This window comes from Tuber melanosporum (genome assembly GCF_000151645.1).
Source record: "Tuber melanosporum whole genome shotgun sequence assembly, scaffold_148, strain Mel28".
Lineage (NCBI taxonomy): Eukaryota > Fungi > Ascomycota > Pezizomycetes > Pezizales > Tuberaceae > Tuber > Tuber melanosporum.
The window spans coordinates 157,487-180,990 of record NW_003298806.1 but is presented as its reverse complement, the minus strand read 5'-3'; the positions used below and the strand labels follow the sequence as shown (position 1 = coordinate 180,990).

The window sequence follows — 23,504 nt, the reverse complement described above, 5'->3', positions numbered from 1 at the left end:
TATTGATGGTTTTTGTTTATAAGAGGTGTCGTCAGCGCTATCTTCTCTTTGTCTTTTATGGCCATAAATAAGGGGAGAGTTTGTGAGTTCTTAGTTCTCATATAGGCAGGAGAGAGCATCAGCTAAATAGTTCATTCTTCCAGAAGTATAGATGATTTTTGCATCGTATTTGCTGATTTCTCCTATCCATTATGTTCTTCTCCTTCTAGGAACCTTTTCCGTTTTAAGGTTTTTAAGAGGTTGGTGGTTGGTAACATTGGTAAAGGTATTGCCCATCAGGAGGTGATTGAAAGCGGTAAGAGTATCGATCACTGCAAGGGCTTCCTTATCAATAGTTCCATAGTTCATCTGTGAATTAGTAAGCTTCCTGCTATGTAATGCCACCGGTCTTGCCGTTTCATGAGATGCTCCTTGTCCAACCCATGCTCCAACTCCAAAATCCGATGCATCAGTAATCAGCCATATCAGGTCTGGTTTACTGTAGTCAATACGTCATATAACATCTGCATTCTTAATCAATTCCTTGATATTAGTAAAGGCTTGGTCATGAGTGTGAGTCCAGACAAATTCCGCATTGCCAGTAAGGTCTCTGAGCGGCGCTGTCATAGTGGCATGGTGTGGTAGGAACTGGGAGATATAGTTAACTAGTCCTAAAAATTGCATGAGTTCTTTTTGATTTCGGGGTGTTGTCCATTCTGTTAAATAGGATATTTTTTCAAGGGCTATGTAACAATCCCTCTCTGGATAATTAATGCTTGGTGACGGGGAACGATACTTCTCTTCTTGTCTTCTTCTTCCTTTGACTTACGATAGCTCTAGGCTTCTGCCTACGTTACCGATAGTACAAGGCCCTTGTCTTCTACCAGGAACGCCTATCATAAGCTTTCTCTAACCCTTCTTCGTAAAGTGCCTTCTTTGGCGTAACGATAATGTTGCAATAAAGATAAAGATAGTAAAGGTGTTTTATATTCGTTAAAGTAGTAAGTAGGAAAAGTACTTAGAACAAAGCGTGAAGAACCTATCTTCCTCTGCCACATCGGCCTCCTTATATAGTGTTCTTCCCGCCTTTAGTCATGTGACCTAAAGTGGTCACATGTGCGAAACTAAATCATAACAAACTAGTCATATGACCAAAGTGATCACATGCTCAAAGCCCATGACCTCATAGCGAGGTCATGTGCAAAACTCATAAACCAATCATAACGCAATAAACAAGTCATATGACTCGACTGAGTCATATGCACAAAACCCATGACATCATAATGAGGTCTTGTGCGAAACATAAATCATATGCGCAAGGCTTACCTGTAAGGAACACTCGTAAGGCATACTCGTCAGGCGCATGTCCCATGACTCATACTTGAGCCATGTGCGAAAGCATCACAAATCCCACACATAACAAATCATATAACCCGAATAGGTCACATGCGTGAAACAATAACATACCTGTGACTCATAACCATATGTCACATGAAAACCCTTTCCTCACTAAGCCACGTTCATGACAGGCTGCATGTATTCCTTCATCATCAATTACATGTCCTAAGATATCGAGCTTATCAGCAAACAAAATTAATTTATTTCTACTAGCATAGAACTTAGCTTCCCTTAGTCTGGTGCAAACTAAACCTATATGGTAGGCATGTTCTGTTTTGGAGTTTGAGAAGATGAGGATATCGTCAATGTAAACTCATACAAAATGGTGCAGGTATTCGCTTAGGAGGTGTTCCATAATTCGCATAAAGATGGTAGGCACATTCATATCACCTTGTAACATAACTCGGCTAATGAAACTTCCGAAGGGTGTTTTGAAACTGTTATAGCATTTGCTTTCTGGATCTAACCTCATCGGGAAGTAGGCATCGCTTAGGTCAATCTTGCTTCGAAATCTAGCCTGTCCAACTGAATTGAGGATTTGAGTTTGATTTAGGATAGCAGAACTGTCCATAACTGTGTTTTCATTCCGTAGTTTGAGGTCAACCAGGGGGCGAATTCTTTTGCCGTCTGCTTTGGGTTGGACAAACATAGGTGCAACACCTGGTGCTTCTGCTTGGTAGATGACTCCTCTTCTTTGTTGTTGGTTTATCCAGTCACATAGTGGGTTTTTGTATGTGTCAGGGATGGTGTAGGTAGGTTCATTCTTAAGATTAGAGCGGTCTCGAAGGTGGATGTGTTGGCTCACTTTCTTTAAAGGCGGTACTTCTTCAGAGATCTGATTATGGAAAACATCTGAGTATTCATTCGGTAGGCATTGGGCAGTTGCTTCACAGACTGCAGCTCAGTACTCTCCGCTTGTTGGTTTACATGAGATTCTGATCTTCTGATCTGGGAAATCAATGGTTGATTCCCTACATCTGATTATAGCTTTGTAGAGGTTTAGGAATAGCATCCTTATGAGGGCATCATATTTGGCTAGATTTCCAACTAGCATCTCCTGGGTGAGTAGAATGGCAGAAGCAAGTCAGAAAGTTGCGCTACAAGTTTTATGACTTGTGGATCATGATTTCTTAACTGTCATATTGACTAGTATGGGCTGGTTAAGGTCTCAAGTTGAGAGTCTATAGACAGAGACAAATGTATTACTAATCATGTCTCTTCCAATTGTGCCTGTGTCAAATAAGACTCGTGCTTTCTTGCTATTGATCACAATAGTACCTTCTAGGACGGCATGTGCTTTAAATGTAGCAGGAGGCCGGACACTGTTGCATTCCACATCGATATTTCCAATATAGATCTCCTCATATTCACTAGATTGGGCATCATCACTACAGCTCTCAATATTGTGGGCTGATGCCTCTTGTTTAATCGCCTTTCCTTTTCCTTTTTTCGTAGAGTAGTTCTTTGCCATGTGTCCTGTCTTCCCACATTCAAAGCATTCTCCCTTCTGTCGTCTTGATTCTTTGGAGGATTTTGTTTTCTTCTTGAAAGCCCGTGGGGTATCTTCTTCAGAGTTATTGGAGGGCATATGTCGTAGTTGCCTATGACTGCTAGAGGATGTCTGTGTCTTGTATGCCTTAGTTTCATGGAGGATGGTGTCCTTTCATTCTGCCCTTGCAATTATTATGGCGATATCATCATTATCTTCCTCAAGTGGTTCTACCTCTCGCTGGAGAGTAGGATGCATGACATCATAGAATCATCACTTAAGGATGTAGTTGGAAATACTTTCTTTTTTCATTCAGTCCTTATACATCATCAGATCAGTAGCTATATCTGTGATTCTCTTAACATGTAATGTATTCGCTAGATGCTAATCACATTATCGGTAATGAATACGATAGTTGGCAGGTGGCCTACTCTTCCAGAGAGGAGGCGAGAGCTGAGAACTAAAGGAGGCTTCGAGAGTGTACTGAGGAACAAAGGAGTAACCGTTCAACCAAGTATATTGAAATACTGTCTGTTGAAGTCTGCCTTTTCTATCATAGAAACAGGCGGTCTTTAAATACACAAATCTGTTCATGTCTAGCATGAACGAAACTAATCAAAGGTATCAATCGATACACTTTGGTGAAACTAATTAAGTATCAAAGCGATACTTAAAACAAAACATAAAACAAAACCAAGTATCAAACGATACTTAAAACAAACCAAGTATCAAAGCGATACTTAAAACAAAACATAAAACAAAATCAAGTATCAAACGATACTTAAAACAAACCAAGTATCAAAGCGATACTTAAAACAAAACATAAAACAAAACCAAGTATCAAACGATACTTAAAACAAACCAAGTATCAAAGCGATACTTAAAACAAAACATAAAACAAAACCAAGTATCAAACGATTCTTAAAACAAACCCAGTATCAAAGCAATACTTAAAACAAAACATAAAACAAAACCAAGTATCAAACGATACTTAAAATAAACTAAGTATCAAAGCGATACTTAAAACAAAACATAAAACGTAACCAAGTATCAAACGATACTTAAAACAAACCAAGTATCAAAGCGATACTTAAAATAAAACATAAAACAAAACCAATAACCGAGTACCTGTACCAGTTACATAACATGTATTCCATTCACTTGGTGGAGTTGATTGAATTTGTTGTATAGGAGGTCGTTGATGATAGAGGATTGGAATAGGCCTTTCAGATAATCGAGAACAGTGGATCCTCTTAATCTTACATTTCTGCTGTATTCCTTATAGTATTAGTGGTATGCGTCGGTTACCTTTCCTTCGCAGAATGATCCAATCAAAAGTCCGGTTGTAGGATCTTCCACATCTTTCCCTTATAGGAGAAGGTACTGTGTGAGTTTAGTCACCCATCGATCAAAAGCTTCAGGTTTGAGGTCTTTACCTTCTCCTGTAAACTTCGCTGAGAGGTGAAGTTTGAACTTAGTGGGTTCAAATGCTGCAGGTACTTCCTCTTCTTCAGGCTGAGCCCGAGATTTTCCTCCTCCTGAAGGCCCTCCTCCTGTACTAGCCATATTAGATTTGCTACTGAATTTAGGATCAATCAGAGGTTCAAAAAAAAGCCTTTTTGCTGGTTTAGGAGGGAATTCTCCTGGGAGTTGTGTGTCTTCCGTGTTTGCAGGTTCCACCAGAGTTGTTTCTTTCTTGTAAGGTCTTGCTGTGGGATTTGCTTCCCACTCCTGGTCGTCAATGACTCTATGTTGGTTTTGAGACGAAGCTAAATGTGCTGTGATTCTGCCGCTTCTCTTCACTAGCGTTCTGAGGTGGATATCGATAGGTTAATCAGGCCTAAATCTAGAGACAGGTTCTTAACCACTTTCTAAGGTTAAAAAAATATAATGTGTTCGCAAGGTGCTAGTCACGTTATCGGTAAAGATATCATAGTTGGCAGGTGGCCTGCTCTACCAAAGAGGAAGCGAGAGCTGAAAACTAAATGAGATTTCGAAGGTGTACTAAGGAACAAAGAAGTAACTGTTCAATCAAGTATATTGAAATACTGTCTGTCGAATTCTATCTTTTCCATCGTGGAATCAGGTGGTCTTTAAATACACAAATCTGTTCATGTCTAGCATAAACGAAACTAATCAAAGGTATTAATTGATACACTTTGGTAAAACTAATTAAGTATCAAGTGATACTTAAAAAAATACATAAAACAAAACCAAGTATCAAACGATACTTAAAACAAAACATAAAACAAAATCAAGTATCAAAAGATACTTAAAACAAACCAACTATCAAAGCGATACTTAAAACAAACCAAGTATCAAAGTGATACTTAACACAAAACATAAAACAAAACTAATAACCATGTACCTGTACTGGTTACATAAAACAAAACATAAAACAAAACCAATAACCAAGTACCCGTACCAGTTACATGTAGAATATAATGATTGCAGTGCCTCCTAAGCTTTTAGACATCATCAAGCAATAGAGACAAGACCTTAATAATAGAATATTGTTTCTACAATTCTATTCTATTTTACCTTATCTTACTTTTAGTAGTTATAAATGAAACCAGTAACCCTTTAAGTCTTCTCAGATAAATTTCTGTCTTCAGAAATAAATCTCCATTGGCCTAGATTATTTTGAGTCTATATACATCCTCTCTGCCTAACACTATAGGTTCAGTAAAAAAAAACTTGTCAAATACACAACAAGTTCTTACTTAAGCCTTGGCGAAGACTTACCAAAGGCTTAGCAGAAACTTATTAAAGGTCAAGTAAAAGCTTATGAAAGGCTCAACAGAAACTTGCTAAAGGCTTATTAGAAACTGACTCTACATCTACTTGCCAAAGTCTTGGCAAAAAAAAAAACTACCTAAATACTCAACAAGGTCTTACTAATACCTTCACTAAAGTTTCTACTTGAGGATAATTCCTAGTACTTAAATTAAATGATTAGAAAAACACTCTAAATAGCATTTAGAATTAAATACCTATTAATGTAACCTTAATAGAAATTGAGTACTTGAGGACTTGATTTAATTCTGGTATGGCCTAAATGAACAAAAAACTATTAGCAGATATTATAAGACCAGTTAGTTGCAGGTACTAGCTTCCATTAAATGAAGGCTTTGTTATTTCTTTAAGGTATAACCCTAATATTTCGGAATACGTTGTAATGCATTACCTTCTGATGGTCAACTAAATCTTGAAAAAGTAATGGAGCAAAAAGGGGGAGGAAAAATAATGGGTACAATAAATATAGATAATCCTATAGCAGATCAACAAGGATCACATAACATAATCTCGGGTCTTCTCTGTTATTCTATAAGATTATGGCTCGTTAAGAAATGGTTGTAAGTTGGCAGATGTTTGGTGATGAGTGAGGATGTGACCGAGCTATGATTAGCAACGGGGACTGAGGCTCCTCCTGCTTTCCTGCTTAGGTAAGCAAGCATTTACTTGCTGCTCCTCATCCTCGGTTAGGCTCTTTTCTTTTTTTTTTTTTTTTGCACTCGATGTCTACTTGACCCGCCGTAGCATTCGACTGCCGTCTGACTGGACGGCTGGAAGCACTGCTGGCTTATGCTTGCATCCTGCTGACAAATTTAGCTCAAGTACTCGTACACCCCGAGCGCAAGGTTCATCGCAATTTTAAGCCTCCTCTGTCCCAAACTAATTTCAAGCACAAAGTGACAGGAACAAAGTACTAAACTGTGTGAATCTCTTCTCTCCCTCTCCTGAAGTTCCTGAAGTAACACACCCTAACCTCCTACCGTAACTAGAGTATAGCCCGGCTCTTGAACGTGAGCTATTACCCTTATTCCAGCGATCCGATCCCTCCGATCCCAACACGCAATGGCGGTCCACAGCCTCTTGTGCCCACCATACCAGTATTATCGCCCAGAGTCACGAATACCGGTAGCGAAAGAGAAGAGCCCACAATGCTGCCGACCTCACCCGCCACCCCAAAGTTTCGCGATGCAAACCTCGTGGAAAAGAATCCCCTAATGCCGCTCGCCCGGGCAGCAAAGACGAGGAACGAAGATACCATGCAGGCGCTCCAAGTCCGGAGGGACGTTCACTCTGGTGTGATTGACACATTCAGCCGAGTACCACTGATTCGGGCATTACTCTACGGTTGCGCGCGCGGCGAATCTACTCGTCGAACTAACGCGGTAACGGCCTTCACCCCACAGACGATACAGTCATGGAGCACTCTCGTGGGGCCGGCTGCGAAGAAATTGCCAAAATATTATTGCCAAAACACGGGACCGATGTCGACCTCAGCGGCAGCCTGGATCTGCGCACCCTATCCTAGGCGGTTAAGGATGGCCACGACCTCCATCACAGGATGAGGGTATGGAAGGTAATCTACGCGACATTCGGGGGCCGGTGTCCACTCTCGCGCGCCACTGAACTGGGTCGGGAAGTCATCGTGAAACCCTTGTTGCACCATGTGGACGTCTGCCCCAGCTCGACCGACCTAATTCTCCGACAGACGCCACTCTACTGAACTGCTCAGGCGGACGCTGTGAAATTACTACTTGAGATAGGAGACATCATGCCGACTACCCCCCCCCAGCGTTGCCGGACGTACACCGCTAGAACACGTGATCACGAGCAACTACGAATGGTAAGACTGTTACTATACTGGTATCGTCAATCGAGGATAACGAGATTACCTACCCGCCGCCCACCTCCGCTACTTCCCGTAGGCGGGAATGGTTTACGAAAAGGTTACCGGAGCAGGCGGCATCGACCAGATTCTTCCAGACACAGATCGGACAACCCCTTCCCGGCGGCTCCGACTCCCCGCAATCCTGAGCTTGCGGAGTTATTAACAGACTGTGACAGCGATGCTGACCCTTACTATGCTAATAATTGTGGCCAAATCCCCTTACATCGCGTGGGCAGGCTGGGAAAACGATTAGGTATCAATTCGGCTTCTGGGAAGGGACGAAATCGAGCTTAATCGCGCGGATTCTGAAGGCCCCACACCGCTGGCCCATTGACGGCAGATGACGGTGGAAGATAGACAGCGCAGTGGCAGACGGCATAGTATGAAGATTTGCTTAGAACTTGGGTAGGGAAAATAAGGATTAGAGGTATGGTAAACAACTCCGTTCCCTTCATCCATTTATCTACTCAACTAAACTAATAGTAAAGACAGATCCATAAATGAAACACGTTCTGATCCTTCCACAGATCATGACAACTCTCTGTGTCCCCACGTATGTCCTCATTCCTCCGCACACACCCGTCATAACGAAGGAACGACATGTCTTGAGAACCTCTTCCATAATGATCTACTACACTACCAAACTTTATGTCAGACCCCCGAAACTTTCATAATCAACTCCAATCATCTAACACCCATCTTGAACCTTCAACACGACTAAGCTTGTGCGGTGTGGGTGCGTCGAGGCAGCAAAGCCACCGCCGGGATATCCAGTCGCGAACCCAAATCCTAAAGACCATGATGGACGCTCATCACTTTCCCCTACTACGGTGGCTGGGCGTGAGGATTTTGCGAGAATGTTATCAGGTAGAGCGGATGTCGATCCAACCACCGCGTTCTCGGGCTGTTGCGGGCAGACAGGGCAGGATTGCGGAGACGATTCAGCAATGAACCGATGGGTCTGATGCTTGATTACACATTTTCAGATTTGTCCGTAACTTCCTTCTATATCTTTTCAGACAGATTCCGCATATACGTTAACCTACTAACCACCCACCTCGCATCTAACTGGCCTCGCCGAACCAATCTTGCAGTAAAACAAATCCATCAAGAAATCCCACCTCCCCAGAGACCCCCTAGCATCACCTCCATCCCCCCCCTCTGAATCCAGTCCCCAACACAGCCCCATCGAAATGCTTGAAACCCCAAAATGTTGATGGTGGATAAAGGCGGAAGACCGGTCAGTCGCACATAAGAGGACGATAGAACAAGAGAATCTGCTCGGAATTTAGGTGGCGGCATGTGAATGAATATGATATAGCATGATAAACAAGTCCGCTCTCCCCGTTCCCGCTCCCACTCTCCAAACCAACAGTGAAGTCAAATACATATATAAATAAAAACATGATCAATGCATCCTGATCCCTCCATAGATCACCACAGCCAATCTCTATATCTCCCTCTACGCATGCCGCCCTCCATTCCTCCGCGCACTCCCGTCATAACAAAAGAAAGTCATACCCGGAAAATCCTCACCGTAATTCTCCAAAAGCTCCAAACCAATCCATTCATACCAACCCCCAAACAATCCACCAGACCACCCCCAGAGATTTCCACAATAAACTCCACTCGCCCACCACCCAGAATCTTCGACACTCAAAACCCCCTCTCCTCCCCTCCTCGCACAACAACACCCCGTAGACCATCTCCACACCCGTCGTATTCCCAAACCAGCAAAACCCATCTTTCCCTTTCCACCTTTCTCATATCCCTTCCCGTCCCGCAGACGCTGAACCTCTAGATGTTCCATTAGTAAATTAGGTGTCAAACTCGTATTCTTTGATGCCCACCCTTTCACCCGTTATCGCCCTCGCGGGGGGTACTCGCTGTTAGATTATACGCACTAGCACATGCGTGTATCGTCTATTGATTCTTGGTCATTCTGAATCACTCGAGTACTGTATTATACTAGCTAGCATGGGTGGGAAGGTTATGGTATGGTACAGGATGAGTTAGCCGGGGGATCTTATGCGGTTGGTTGGCTGGCCGATGAGACAGAACGAAGAAATGGATGGATATCTCTTCGTTGTAGTGGTAAGTGGTATCCACGCAAAGTGCTTAGGATTTTTGCCGGGGGGGTCTGGAGGAATTGTCTTGCGGGGCTTCTTCGAGTGATGTTCCGTGATACCTCTCCAATATGACCATCATACTGGGATAAGTGGAGATTTGATTTTGTTGAGCCATCTAATATGTACAGTAGTATAGTACAGTATGTAGGGTGAGACAAGGACATAGAGAAGTAAGGAAGAAACATATTGAACCACAATATAATACAATACAATCGATCGATTAGCACTCTATTTACTGTACTTTTTGGAGAAACCACTACACCTCCCACCTTTCTCCACAACTCTTGATATCCATCCATCTTTATACGTGTAAATCAGTCAATCTTACCAAACCAAACCAGCAAAAAAAAAAAAAAAAAAAGCAAGGAACTTTTTCGTATAACAAAAACGCCGAAGACATGTGGAATAACATATAACCTTTCCTAAACTCCAAGCACGGAGGCTCCCACCACCCCCGTAAACTCAAACCAGACATAGCGCTCAGAGAGACTAACATTGTGAATCTTGACGCTCACAACGTTGCCAACCTGGACCTTGGCCTCATCGCGCCTATCTGCAAAGCACATCTTGGCCGCGAGTCCCAACTCGCGGACAATGCCATTGCATGGTGTGGGAGAGGAGTGCTTCTCCATGACAAGGAAAGTGAGCTTCTCCGGGAATGTGTACTTCTCCAACCCTGTCTCCCAAGCGCGCTTTATGGCAACGGCGGACCAGAGACGGTTGGCCTCCTTCGATATATGCTTCGCTGTCTGTTCCGTCCGCTGGACGGAGGCTATTATTGGTTCCAGCTGCGCGGCCGTCTTGGGTGACCGGTTTAGCAGAACGGACTGAATCTGGTATTGCGCGAGCATGTCCGCATACCGACGCAGTGGGCTGGTGGCCTTCGCGTACCCTGTCGGCAAGCCCATGAGCATGTGCGGTCCCGGACTGGCTTGGAGGCGAGTTTGTCCCAGGAGCATTAACCAGCGGATTGTCGAATCGAAGGGTGGGCAGCCAAGGTCTGTGCGTCGTGGCAGCACGGTTTCTTCGATGGTTTTGACGACATCTGGGCGCCCGTAGTCGTACTCCATTACGCGATATGGCATAGCGAGCCTACGCTCGCGAGACCAGATGGATGCGACGTTATTTGCTAGCGACATCATCTCTGACACCATCAATTGGGAGTCTCGAAGCTCGACGGCCGCCGAGTCGGCCACTGTTAGGTGCACCGCTGGATGGCCGCGGTAGAGAACGGGGTAGCTAGAGTTGTAAGGGTGGTTTCGTGACCCGAGGCCGTTGTACACCTCAACTTGAAGATTCGCAGACGCAAGTGTGATTAATCCGTCTCTAGCTCTGCGACGGCGCACGGTAAGGGCTATGTCCCGGAGCTTCTGTAAATCGCTTAGCTGCTTGGGAGTAAACTTGTCTGCCTTTGACGTGGCTCTTAGGCGACTTGGGAACTTGCCGATCCTTAGATCCGCTATGAAATTGACAGTTTGGTAGCTGCCCAGGGCGTGGTCTACCGCGTCGTAGGTTGTCCTTCGCACGTTCCGGACGAAGCCCGCTTGGATCTTGTGGTCGAGGATCTCGCCTTTGTCATTGACCTTTGTGCTTATGGACATTACTGGTTTGTTTGGCGCTACGCCTAAGAATGTACCGGTGATCCCTTCGGGAAGCATGCTGTAGAATTTATCCGGGAGGTAATGCGCTGTGGCTCTCCGCTTTGCAATCTCAGCGATCCAGTGGTCTTCTGGTATGAAGGCTGTGGGGTTTGCGATGTGAACGTGTACCCAATTCTCAGTATCAGATACCCTCTCCAAGGACACGCCATCATCGATCTCGTAGGCGTCAGGGTCATCGATGGTGAAGACTTGCATGTCACCCCAGTCTTTCCGAACGTTGTGCATGACATCTGTTAACCCTAGCTTCTCAATTGCGCCTTCCTGATTCAAAAGCCGGAGCCTATCCTCTTCCTGGTCTCCGAGTTCGGACCTACCCAATCCCGGAAGATCCAAACCAGATTGATGCAGACTGGTGTTCTCCCACTTACTCCAGGCACCAATCTCCCTCAAAAATTTGTCCGCCGTGAGCGCATCTAGAACGTCCCCATATTTATTCGTAGCTCTCAAGATCACTGGGGCGAGTCCATCAATAGGGGTCTTTTGCAGGCCGTATTTGAGAACCCTGGCCTTCACATACTCGATGAAAAACTTGTCGTTCTCTTCCCATTTGAGTTCTTCAATCTCTACCGTTTCAACCAACGGCGCACCATTTTTCCTGCCGACCAGAACTTCTTTCTCATACTCCCTGCTCAGGTCAATCAGGTAATTCGCCTTCTCAATGAACTTTGCCATGACTTTCCGTCCGGTATCCTCCGCAGTCATTCGTCCAGACTTGTCGGTGGATTGTTGCTTGTCAGCAGTTTTCCTGATCAACTCTGTCACAGAGTCGATCATTCTAATATCCTTCTTGCTCCGAACCCTGAAGATGTTCGTGGCTCTGTGCATGCCCCTATCCCCCATGAAGTGCAAACCATCGCCCATGAGAGCAGTGTGCACAGCGTAAAGCATCGCGTTGTAGTTCGGATCCTGGTTACATCCTATTCCGAAGGCCATCTCGGTCGCTTCGAACAACGTAATCTTCCGCTCCTCGGTCTCGTCAGCCCATTTTGCATAAAGCCCGTCAAAGGCAGGCCGGTGTTCGGCGTAGAGCCTTGCTGCGACTCCACCAAATTGGCGTACGGGGTCTAGTATACCCTCGGTGCGAGTTCTCGGGGCGGCGATATCACTAGGATCAACCTTGGACCCGTGGATCTCACTCATCTTGATCATCTGATCGTAGTACGATATAAACCCCTCGACCTCAGCCTTTGGAACAAAGCCCGAGATGGAAAAGGTAATTCGGGGGAGCTGGCGTTGGGCAATGTTCCCGCTTGACATCAGAAAGTCGGAGGTTGGCTCGCCGCCGGGAGTGGGCCTGAGATAAAGTCCCAATTCCGCTTGATTCCCGCTCCTAGAATCCTGTCAGCCATCGCACGCCTGGGAGAGAGGGGTTTGAAGGGTTCGAAATCGATTACACTCACCGCACCTCGCTTAGATCACCAACCCCCAGTGGCTTCGCCGCGCTCGCGTCCAGGGGGTCTGACATATCCCCGAGGCCCTCCCAATTATGTCCAAGAGTATCATCTGTTGAATCCACCTTTGGAACCACCTCTACTGAGAAATCTTTCATTACAGTATTAGAGATAAACCCCCTCAGTGCAGCCTTTCTGCGTGCTTCTGCATTGCCAAACCTTTCCCTGATAGGGCGAGCTTCTATCCTGGAAACCCGAGGTGGCCCCATAGGCGCATCAGGCGTGGAGCTGCTGGATGGCCGAGGCGTCATGGTGGAATATTGCCGTGCGCCGCCAAAGTGGATAACTCTAGATGCGAGAAAGGGGCGCGTTGGCCCGGTTCGCAAACCGACTCTCCAAATAAATGACCGCCTGAGCGGGCTTACTCGCAAACACTCAAGGACCAGGAAGATTGCTCTCTGCTGCTGTTGGATTATCTTCTCGACCACTTGCATTTTGGTGCAGTACGACGTAGTGCGCGTTTCCTTGCCGTAGAACGGGATCATGGTGCCTCGGCCATTTCCCTCGGTTGGTGTGCTGGATAGCGACTCTGTGTTTTGGCGAATCCTACGCAGTAGCTTTTCATATGCTTCCAGTGCAAGATCAGTTGGGCTCTGTTTCTGCCTTATAAGGTGCCTAACACCCAGATTCACCAAACCAAGGGATGAACCAAGACTCTGGCATATCTTTTGAAGTACTTGAAGCCGGGGCAGATGATATGTCCCGCTGAGTGCCGGGTACTCGACAATATCCCGATCCATTGGCGTATCTAGATAGGTTTTCATCTTGAAGCAATTCCGGTCCAAGGCAAGAAAAGCATTTCTCAACATAGTATTTGCAAAACCCCCAACCTGTCCAGGTCCCCCACTATTATGGCCCAACCCCCGACCAGAGATATAATCCATATACTTTTCTATTTGAAAGATCACCTTCTGCCCCATGTCGGTGGTTTCAGTCAGAGCATCCATTCGGGACAGTAGGCGGTCCCGGCCCCTCCAAGTCTCGAAAAGGATACCCTCATCCTCAGGCGATTCGATGAGCCGCTTAACGTTGCGGGAATACCGCGAAGACTCAACCGTGTCCTTGAGGGGTGCCGAATCCATCATATACGAGCGCCGCTGGGTCTTCCTCACCAAGCCCTGCACGAGTTCCAATTCCGGAGTAGGCTGTCCCCCCAAGCCCTCCTGCGCTCGCCAATAGGTATGTATCGCTCTCGCCATCAACCTGGTCACCCCAATACCCAAATCTCTAGTGAACGGCGATTCCTGTTTCATAGCCCGCTTGCGCTCGTTCTTCCAAAAGTCCCATTCCCTAACCACGTACTCTGGGCTAATGTACACCATGAGTTTCTTGACACCCCCAAACCCTTGGGGATGCTCAATCCTCACTAACAGACCCTCCAGCTTAGCACAGGTAGGATCCACACCTTGCTTAAACATGGAAACGGGTATTCGGTGGACTCGCGTTATCTTCGCAACGCCTTCGGTCGTGACCTTTCGAACAGTGAAATTTCTCACCCGTTGCTCCGGCTCTCCCGGCGCAAAATCCCTATTGCCGGTATTCATTCTGCGGATGGCAGGCGCACCGCGGGAAAGGACTGGCCGGAAAATACGAACCCGGGGACGGCGCGTGATGGGAACCCTTATCAACCTAGGCCCCACATTCACATCCCCCCGCTCTCCCGCCCCCTCTTCCGAAGGTGTCGGAGCCTGCTCTGGGTCCGTTTGAGGGGCTTCCGGCGCCTCGCTGAAAGAACTAGTCACATCTGAAAGTAGTGGTAACGGTTCTGATCCCGGGAGATCAGGGGCAGGTGGGGGATCGGAGGGGGTAGAATTGCGTTTAAAGAATGAATTGGCAAACATCCTCCCGCCAGACCTCGCCGTTAGAACATGGGACCCAATTGATCGCCGAAGAGAAACAAGCACCGGCGTCTGCCTGTGTAGGATATTAGGGAGCGGCATCACCGTCAGAGGCGAAGGGAATGGACGATAAATTGAGGCGGCACCAAGAGGAGCGGTGGAGGAAAGAAAGGTGGAGAGTTTAGTTTTGTTTGAAATCGAGTAGCGGAAAAACTTTTGCCAAGACTGCCTCTCTTAATCCCTAACCCTACTGCAGGTTAGCCTCGAGATTCTGGATCCGGTATTGAGCACAGTGATAGGAAAAGCTTGAAAAGCGGAATTTGGGAGGAACAACGGTTTCTCGAGAGCGATTGATAACATTTTACAATCCAATCACTTCCTCACAGCACATCTAGCCCCCAGCTCCAGAATCACAACTCGTGCCCAGGCATTTTCATTATCCATCCGTAATCTTTCACCATATATCCGACAGAAAGAGAGATAAGAGAAAAGTTGTAACACCTAATATATGCGAAAGAAGGGATATAAAAGCCAACCAAAACACCATCCAGCATGAATGCACTGAGCAAGCAACGAAAGAAGGAAACTAAAGCAAGAATCCAAAACTAATTATAATGTCCCTCCGGAAACCTCGGCACCCTCATTATATCCTCGCCAACATCCAGGTGATGTATCGGCTGCCCAGTTGAGAGGTCTGAACGAACGCCGTAGCGTACGGACCGAGTGAAGGTCTGCGAAATTTCGAAACCTGTAGAGGTGGAACCGGAGTTCCCAAGTCGCTCAACGAGTGCTAAGGCATGTTAGTATAGTATAGCATGATATGGGGTTTTATGGTAGAGGCATACGTCTAAGCAACCTCGCAGTAGAAAGGTAAGAATCGTCCTTGCAGAACACAGAATTGGCAGAGTAAACGACAAATATCCCGCATACGAACTGTGCAAAAAGAATAGACCCCAACGTCAAGCTCTACATCACCCAGGAGAATTAGTCAGAACCTAAGAAAACTCCTCATTCATTCCAGGTCGAGGCGAACAAACCACGTAGAGCCAATTCACAGACAAACTGATACCAGGTCTCGACTGCAAACCCATCGCTTCAATCTTCGGCCCGTAAAAATCATAGGCGGCAATAACCCCTACGGCAAACTTCCCCACGAGCACCGCTGCGATATCAGTCGACTTCATCCTCTGTCCCCACCATGAGGCAGCACTCGTGTATCGAACGAACTGGCGTTCAGAGTCGTCAACAAATCCTTCGAGGCCGATGGCGCCAGCAGCCATCTCTGCGGTCAGGTCAGGCATGCTATGGAAGGGTTGGAGGGGATTCGCATTCTCCACCTGGGAGATGTTGATGGTGCAGTTGAAGAAGGAGCCGGTTTCGGAGGGAGGGTCCCATTTCTCATCCACCCATTGGAATATGTAGACACGACTGCATCGTGGGCCGCAGCCCTCTGTGTCGGAGACGAATCCGCCAGGGTTTACATAGGTTCTGGAAGGACGGGGCGTCAGCTTTCGCTATCAGAAGTCAAGAGAGATGCTACCAACGTTGCAGCGGTACCCCAATCCTGAATCGATCCAAATTCACAGATTAGCCCATGCTTGCTGTTCCATGGCTTGGGAGAACAAACCTCCATCCAATCTATCGTCACATTTCTGTTTCCAATAGAGATTGTCACGTTCGTATCGTTCACACCGGCAAATTGTCCCTCCACAATCGGGTAGTATTCGCAATACGGCGTGACCGTCACGGAGCGGTTCGTCTTGGTTGTTGGCAAACCGGCTGCCCCCGGCTTTTCCGTATAATAGGTCTCTCGGAACTATGGTCCCTCAAAAACGGCTCGAATTAGTACTAAGACTAGAAACTTGGGATGTGAAGAGGGTTTGGTTTCTCACATAGTATCTCCATTCTGTAGATTCCTCGCCCAGCAGCTCTAGGAGAGTATAATCTTCGTACTCGGGCGAACCAGGCACTGCATATGGAAAAAAGGTCGCCACTAAACCACACTCATCGGTTAGAGTTGCGGAAATAACGCCCCTCACGACAGGGCAAATTCTTACTATCTCCGTATAAATGGGCCGTAGACTGTTGTACACCATAATCTGGCTCTACGCTCGTATCCATATGGAAGGCCGGGAAAATGGACCTCATATCTGTGATGTTGACAAGGCCATTGGTCAACTGTACGACGCCATCGTTCTCCATATTGTAGGATAGACCCAACAAGGCGACTCCAATTTGCACCGCCTAATGGTAATGAAATTAGTCCAAGCAACTAGGCCAGTCAGAGGGGCGGGAGTGTGCTCCGGTGCTTACAACTCCCAGTAATATCCAAGCGAAGCAAGCAAGGCTTCGGGCTGGCCGTCCGACAGAAATCCGCATTAACTCCCAGACACTTTGAAAGCTGGAGAGATCGAGAACGAGGTCGACCTGATACGCAAGGTTAGGTGTCTAGGCCAATGATAGCATCAGAGTCCGAATGCCATCAACCAACCTCTCTAAGCCTGAACGTTCCCGCAGCCAGGATCTTCCACCTCATCACGCTAGCCATAGCTTTAAACGATGACTATAAAAAAGCCCACGCATGTCAGTCCCACTCCACCTGTTCCGAAAAATAAAAATAAAAAAGGACCCAACAACGCCGCCCCCCCCGCCCTCCAAGAAAAACTGACAATTATATTCATACTCAAAATCAATGAGATGCCAACATATATAGCGTTGAAAACTCTCTTCTCTATCCTCGAAAGCACCTTCTTATCTTCGTAAACCTTAAACGCCGCAATCAGGCCCGCACACGCTGCAAAGCTAACAATAAACCTCGCCGTAACCTTGGCGAGCAACTTCCACTTCTGACTCGAAGCAGAGTAGTTCCTTCCGAGCATCTGCTGGTGTCCCCTCGGCAGAAAGGAGTACTTTGTCTGCAGGCCGTCGGGAGAATAGCCTCCCGGGCTAAACATCATTTCGTGGGACTCCGGGTGCCCAGCGGGCGAGGGCCGGGTAGGAGTGTCGTGAGGGTAGTCATGGCTGTAGCGTGAGTAGCCCGGTGCTCGGCCTTCGTGGGGATCGTTTGGGGCGAGTGGACTAAAGTAGGCTGATTGTCCGGGGTTCGGGGCTTTGAAGTAATCCATGATAATAATATGATGCCGGAAAAGGTATCATCAAAAACCAATATTTGATTCCCCACAAGTCGAGAAAGAGAATGAGGAGGGGAAGAAAAGAAGAAAGACGAAAGAGCAGACTCGGTAGCTTAAGACTCAAGAGTGTTCCCCCCTTCCCCAGCACATTAGCTAGTACGGGTACTGTAGGGAAGTACGAGTAAAAGGGGAAAAAAAAAAAAAAAAAAAAATTTCACAATACTGTACTCGAGGACGGTATCTTACCTGGACCAGGGGGCCCGCCATCCCCTGTCACACCCTGGAGTTACACAATCCTGCCAATTCAAGCATAATAATTTTTCTACAAGTTCGGTAGGGTGTTTTGCTCCACAACGAGCTGTACTTGTAATACCAGTAACTCGGTAGGATCTTATTATACATTGCATTCAAAACATCATGGTCAAATCATCTAATTTTATATTACAAATAATAGTAGCGGTAAAAAATGGGAATAAAAATTCCCAGAGAAAATCTCCAATCCCCCCACGAAGGGACGGGAAAGCGTTCTACCTTCACGCGCTGTAAGAGAAACAGATGGGTAGAAATGGGTAGACTACGAGTTGCATGCGAGGTGCGAGCATGATAGGAGTGATGGCAGACAGGAAGTCAAGTCATGTGTTCCTTACGCTTTAGGGTAGCACTGTACTCGTACTGTACGAGTATCATACTCGAGTACAAGTGCAGGTGTTAGGACCTTCCCAAAGTGCCGCAGCGGACTGCGATAGTGGCGCTATTCGTTCCCCCACAAGCTCCTTTGCAGCCACCACAACCCAATGGCGAGAAGCATTATCGTAGCTTTTCCAAGACAAGCCACTGAAATTTCTGTGCCACCATAGATTGGAGGCAGGATCGGGGGCGCCTAAGCATTTCAAAGATAGAGAATGTTACTCGAGTACCGGTACCAATACTTTACGAATACAAGCTTCCACGGGAAACCGCGGACCAACCACAGGACCGGTAAAGGGTTGCCGGCACATTGTTGGTGGGAAGGGTTTCCCTCGTTGAATCCCACTCGTAGTCTAGAGTGCGGTACTCGTACAATTTTCTATAGAACTTCTACCGTTAGCGGGGGATATCTCAAGGCGCAGAGGGTACTGTACTCGAGTACGGTAGCGGTACGAGTACTGTACTCTTGCGCACTTGCCAGTAGCAACCTGTAGCAGTGTCTTGTGTAGCCGAGGGGGGAGAGGAGCGATTAGATCACCTTTATGACTCGAAAATGGGGAGTGATCGCAGGACGGGGGGGAGGCCTCCATCACTTCACTTGAGATGTGATTACAGTATCCCAACAACAGCAGAAAAATTCGCCAAGATTACGGGCACCACCACAACCCAAAACTTTCACAATACCTGAGCTTCCAGTCGCCCCATCGGGTCCTCTGACTGACGGCCGGGATTGAAAATGAGAGGAAGGGCTGATCGAGCGGAATACGGTACAGTACCGGTACTCGTACATTATCGATGCGAGAGAACCTAAATTCGCCGACAGCCAACCACCTTGACCCGGTCATCACATTCCTCCCCCGGTAATGTGCTTCTAGAGGACGAGTGGATGCAATTACGGCACTGTATCCAAGATGTTTGTCGCCTCCCTTCTCCACACCAAGATCCAACAAGAGCAAGGGCATGCGGCTGAAATTGTCTGCATTACCGCTACAGGTAGGCTGGCGTTCCCACGTGATGGAAGTCTGCAAGTCACAAAGTGAACATATTATACGCCCCAATTGGCATCGGCATTGTGGCCGTCCATATCACCTTGATAGCACTGAGGAATCGGGTATCATGAAGCTCTTTGATAAAAGATTCGACACCATTTTTTTTTTTTTCATGACCAGCAGACAATACCGGCAGCGATAGGCTAGATACCCCCGTCCCTAGTTTATTAATAGTGGCACCACACGGAGAGGCGCTGCAGCAACAAAAGGGGAAACAAGCCTTTTTTAGCTCGCACTTGCTGTGGCGGTACCGTGCACTCGAGAGCCACTTCCACTCGAGTAGGCTAGACTTGGTGGGGACCCCTTTCCGCCAAGTGATTGGGTGAGTGGTCGAAGCACAGAGGATGGTTACTCGAGTACGGTATTATAATACTGTAGTTGTACTCGTACTGTGCGAGTAGACTACATAGTACTACATTGAAGCATGTGAAGTTTCAGTTTCCAGTGGTGTAGATTGCTCCTTCCTTCTACTCGCAGAGCGTGGTTAGGGCACCCTACAAGACTCGAGTACTGTACTAGTACCGTACCCTACTCCAGCAACTGGCACTCGCGCGAGAATGCCGCTGAAAAGGGCCATGGCGAATACCGTGGGGACCGTTCAACCATCCGTGGTTCTAGAAGCACAAAGCTTTCTCCCGCAGAGGGCAAGGAAAATAACAGGGGACGCCGGAGCCGCAACCCCCGTACTTGTACTGTACGAGTACCTGTACGAGTACCGGTATGTACTAGTACAGTATGTGTCGGGTATGAAGGTACCCAAAAACCTAGTCTAGGCGAGTTACCGTAATGCGGTACCGATACCCTACTCGAGTATGGACACTCAGACATTCACATGCGGCTCACAAATAGAAATTTTTTGATCATCCCAGTGTTCGAGGGCCTCGCTGTGCAAGGCCAAAAACATTGCCAAAACTTGCTGGTGGAGGCGGGATGGGCACAGTGCCGCCAGAATGACCAATTTATAGCGTAAAAATCCCTTCAATCCACTGTCAGTTTATCTGCCGAAATCAGCCCTGTCGGCCCACGATAGGTTTTGGTTAGGTTAAGAGAACTGCGAATACCAGTTAATGAGCCCCCGTCTCAGAATGCGGATATTGCAGAGCTCGTAGGAGATGGTACTCCTGTTCGGTACTAGGACAGAAGACTGCTCGTGCAAGCTGTCTACGACATCGACTCAAGAAGCACTGCCGCAACCCCAAGTCTGTGCAACCATGAGGCGCACTTGGAAAGGCATGTGCTTGTGGTGGCGAAGGATAGAATATAGAAATATCATAATGCTACAAGTAATGTGATGAGACAACTCGCACCTACAAGTGCAGCAAAGCGAAACCTCTGCTGCATTGTGTTCCCGTAACCCCCCCCCCAACAACCGCGTTGATACGGTATGATACCTGAAACTTTGAGATATGGGCACCCCTCACCTGGATACCCGTGCACATCCTGTTGGCCAGACAAAGTCAGAGGCGCTCCTCGAGCCCGGTGGGTAGTAATGATACGGTACGTTACTCGTACCGGTGATCCCTTTGTACCGGTACTGTCCAGGTATTCGGTACTGGAAGTTGACAACCATCCAGAGCAAACTGGGGATGTGTGTGTTCCCTGGCGTTTCGGTTGTGTGCACGAAGGGTACTAGCCGTTTTTTTAAGTCTCCGGAATGTAGGTGACGGTCCAAGTTACGCCAAGAGTCAACTTACACATGGGTCATTTAAGATTTTCTTGCCGGGGGTGCAGAGGAGGATCATGTTGCTCACGCCTACGATGATGAAAATGGCATTGACTGAGAAGCCAGAAGTGCCCATTAATTAGTAGTCTGTAGAGTCTAATTATAATATGGGCGGTAATCAGACTGGTTGTCAGGCTCCGGCCTCTTAAATTCTCTCTTCTATTGGCCTATTCTTTCCAGTTATTTTGCCTCTCCACTCCGTTAAGCATGATAGTTATTCCCTCCTTCGACCCCAATACATTTTGCTATGATACTAGGAAGTTTAGCTACCTCTTTATTGATCTCCTCAATTGTAAGCCTTTCCCACTCCTCCTGAAGAACAAGCCTCATTTGTGGTAGAGCAGTGATTCTCTCATGACTACAGCGGGTTTGAATACGGCTTTTCATCAAGGCCCATATATGCTCAATGGGGTTGAAATCGGGAGAATTTGCAGGCCAGTCTACCTTCTCAATCCCTTCTTCTTCCCTTTGAGCATTAGTGAAAATGGAGTCATGTGCTGGTGCATTGTCCTCCATTAGCACAAAGGAAGCATTGAACTCCAACCGCTCACGACTTGTAGGCCAAAGAAGTGGTCGGGCAACACACTTCACATAGCGCCAAGAATCAATACCCCTTCCTTCCCCCCTGTTATATTTTGCTAGCTTAAATTTTTTGCCCCGATGGGTTTGAGGTACCCGTTCCTTAGGTGCATTTTGGTGCTTTTCCGCATAGCATTGGGCAGAAAAGGCTGCTAATTCCATAGTTCTCAGGTCCTCCCACTCCTCCGAGCTCCTCCATTCCTCATTCAACCTCTTTTCCTCTGCCTCCCTTCCCTCCTCTAGCAATGCAATGGCCCGTACTGCCTCCTCCTTTTCCTCACTACTTTCAATCTCCCATACATGGAATGGTCCCTTCCATTCCTATCTTATCATGCCCCAGCACATTACACTTTCTCCCTGCTTTTTCTTGCATCCCACACAGTCATCGTGCCACTTTTCTGTTTTATCTCACCAGACAAGATTCAACCCAAAGAGTCCCCCCACCTCAATTGACATCTCATCTGTGAACCCATAATTCCTCCATTCCTCCATCCCCCAGTCCTTTCTCTCCATACAGTAATTAAGCCGTACAACTTTATTCTCAGTCTTAAGAATAAATTTAAACAGCTCTTTATATGCCCTAATCCCACGAGACCACAGAGCCTTCCAAATTGTGGAATCGCTAACGTGGGAAAGCTCAGCTTCTCTCCGAATATCAACAAGACACATTCGCTGAGTACTGAAGTCGCGCCTTACTGTGGACACGAGGTGGTCGACTTCCGCATTGGAGAAAGCCTTCGGACGGCCGGAGCAGGGATTCTTATCCAAGCAATCCTTCAAGAGCAGCTCACAAAGTGATATATTATCCCTATCTCTGCTTCGCATTTCTCTCCTCCATCCTACTCCATCCATTTCGCTCGCCAATAATCCTTCCCCCTCCCCAACCAGGCTAAAACCATTGGATTCCCAAACCTCTTCCAGTCCAGCCCCACCTGGAGCACTAGGTGTAGCTGCCTCTGGTTTCGCGATCGCATTTTTCATCGCGTGACGGTGAATATCACTCGCAGTTGAAATTGCAACACCGGTACGCGTCTTTATTTCCTTAAACTCATAGCCGAGTTCTCGCATAGTAATGATTGCTGCTCGTCTGCGAGGGGTTATTTCTCTTCCTATACCACCTCTAATATGAGTACCTTCTTGATTAAACAGAGTGGATTGAATTCATCGCGCTTACCTTTTAGGTGATTCGCAGCTGCCATAGTTGTGGTTGGTTGCCGGAGAGGAATGTTACATGCGAGAAAATATACCTGTGATCCACAACTTACACATTTGCCAAGGCAACACTTACCCCACGGCAGGATACCTTACACTGAGCCATTCCGGAGACTTAAAAAAACGGCTAGTACAGTGCTCGAGTACTCCGTTATCGTTTCCCAACCCCGTGTCCCGCAATTCAGATGCCAGCATGAAGGAATGAGTGCCTCACCCACCCCACCCTCTCTACTCGACTAGGCAAGGGGATCGACTGGCACCGCACCAAGCCGTTCCCATAGAAATCGAGTCCATGGATCATCTCAACGCGGTTGCGCATTAATGACCCATGTCCATGTCCTCGTGATTGATTACTCGTACCGCAACCTGCTAAAAGTAGACTACTGCTACCAACTGTGCCGGTCCTTTTGTCGGCGGTGGGTCACGTGATTTTGATCAACATTACTAATAAAGTACCGGGCACTTTTGTCATACAAGTCACACACCTGCCCAAGCGG

General features: G+C 47.0%; 3 protein-coding genes; 1 reads left to right on the top strand and 2 right to left on the bottom strand.

Annotated features, from left to right (window-relative positions):
- Positions 1-6,605: 6,605 nt before the first annotated feature.
- On the top strand, positions 6,606-7,841 carry GSTUM_00002845001 (uncharacterized protein; the record flags this gene model as incomplete). XM_002836467.2 has 1 exon in its annotated part: positions 6,606-7,841. Exon 1 carries the CDS (start codon positions 7,431-7,433, stop codon positions 7,839-7,841), a length of 411 nt encoding a protein of 136 aa, XP_002836513.1. The 5' UTR covers positions 6,606-7,430.
- Positions 7,842-9,846: 2,005 nt separating this feature from the next.
- Positions 9,847-12,477, bottom strand: GSTUM_00002844001 (uncharacterized protein; the record flags this gene model as incomplete). XM_002836466.2 has 1 exon in its annotated part: positions 9,847-12,477. The coding sequence occupies one exon, from the start codon at positions 12,475-12,477 to the stop codon at positions 10,099-10,101; it is 2,379 nt and encodes a 792-aa protein (XP_002836512.1). The 3' UTR covers positions 9,847-10,098.
- A 2,485-nt stretch (positions 12,478-14,962) lies between these two features.
- GSTUM_00002843001 (uncharacterized protein) lies at positions 14,963-17,910 on the bottom strand. XM_002836465.2 has 10 exons: positions 17,296-17,910; positions 17,118-17,189; positions 16,940-17,053; positions 16,684-16,870; positions 16,519-16,619; positions 16,254-16,442; positions 16,171-16,190; positions 15,664-16,114; positions 15,472-15,592; positions 14,963-15,416 (listed from the first exon to the last, which is right to left on the bottom strand). Exons 1-10 carry the CDS (start codon positions 17,749-17,751, stop codon positions 15,232-15,234), a joined length of 1,896 nt encoding a protein of 631 aa, XP_002836511.1. The 5' UTR covers positions 17,752-17,910; the 3' UTR covers positions 14,963-15,231.
- Positions 17,911-23,504: the final 5,594 nt, after the last annotated feature.

Coding starts and splice junctions, on each gene's coding strand:
- GSTUM_00002843001 (XM_002836465.2), bottom strand. CDS start 17,751: ATGGATTACTTCAAAGCCCCGAACCCCGGACAATCAGCCTACTTTAGT. Junction 16,871..16,939: donor CTTGGATATTACTGGGAGTT/GTAAGCACCGGA, acceptor CATTACCATTAG/GCGGTGCAAATTGGAGTCGC. Junction 15,593..15,663: donor CTGTGAATTGGCTCTACGTG/GTTTGTTCGCCT, acceptor TGGGTGATGTAG/AGCTTGACGTTGGGGTCTAT.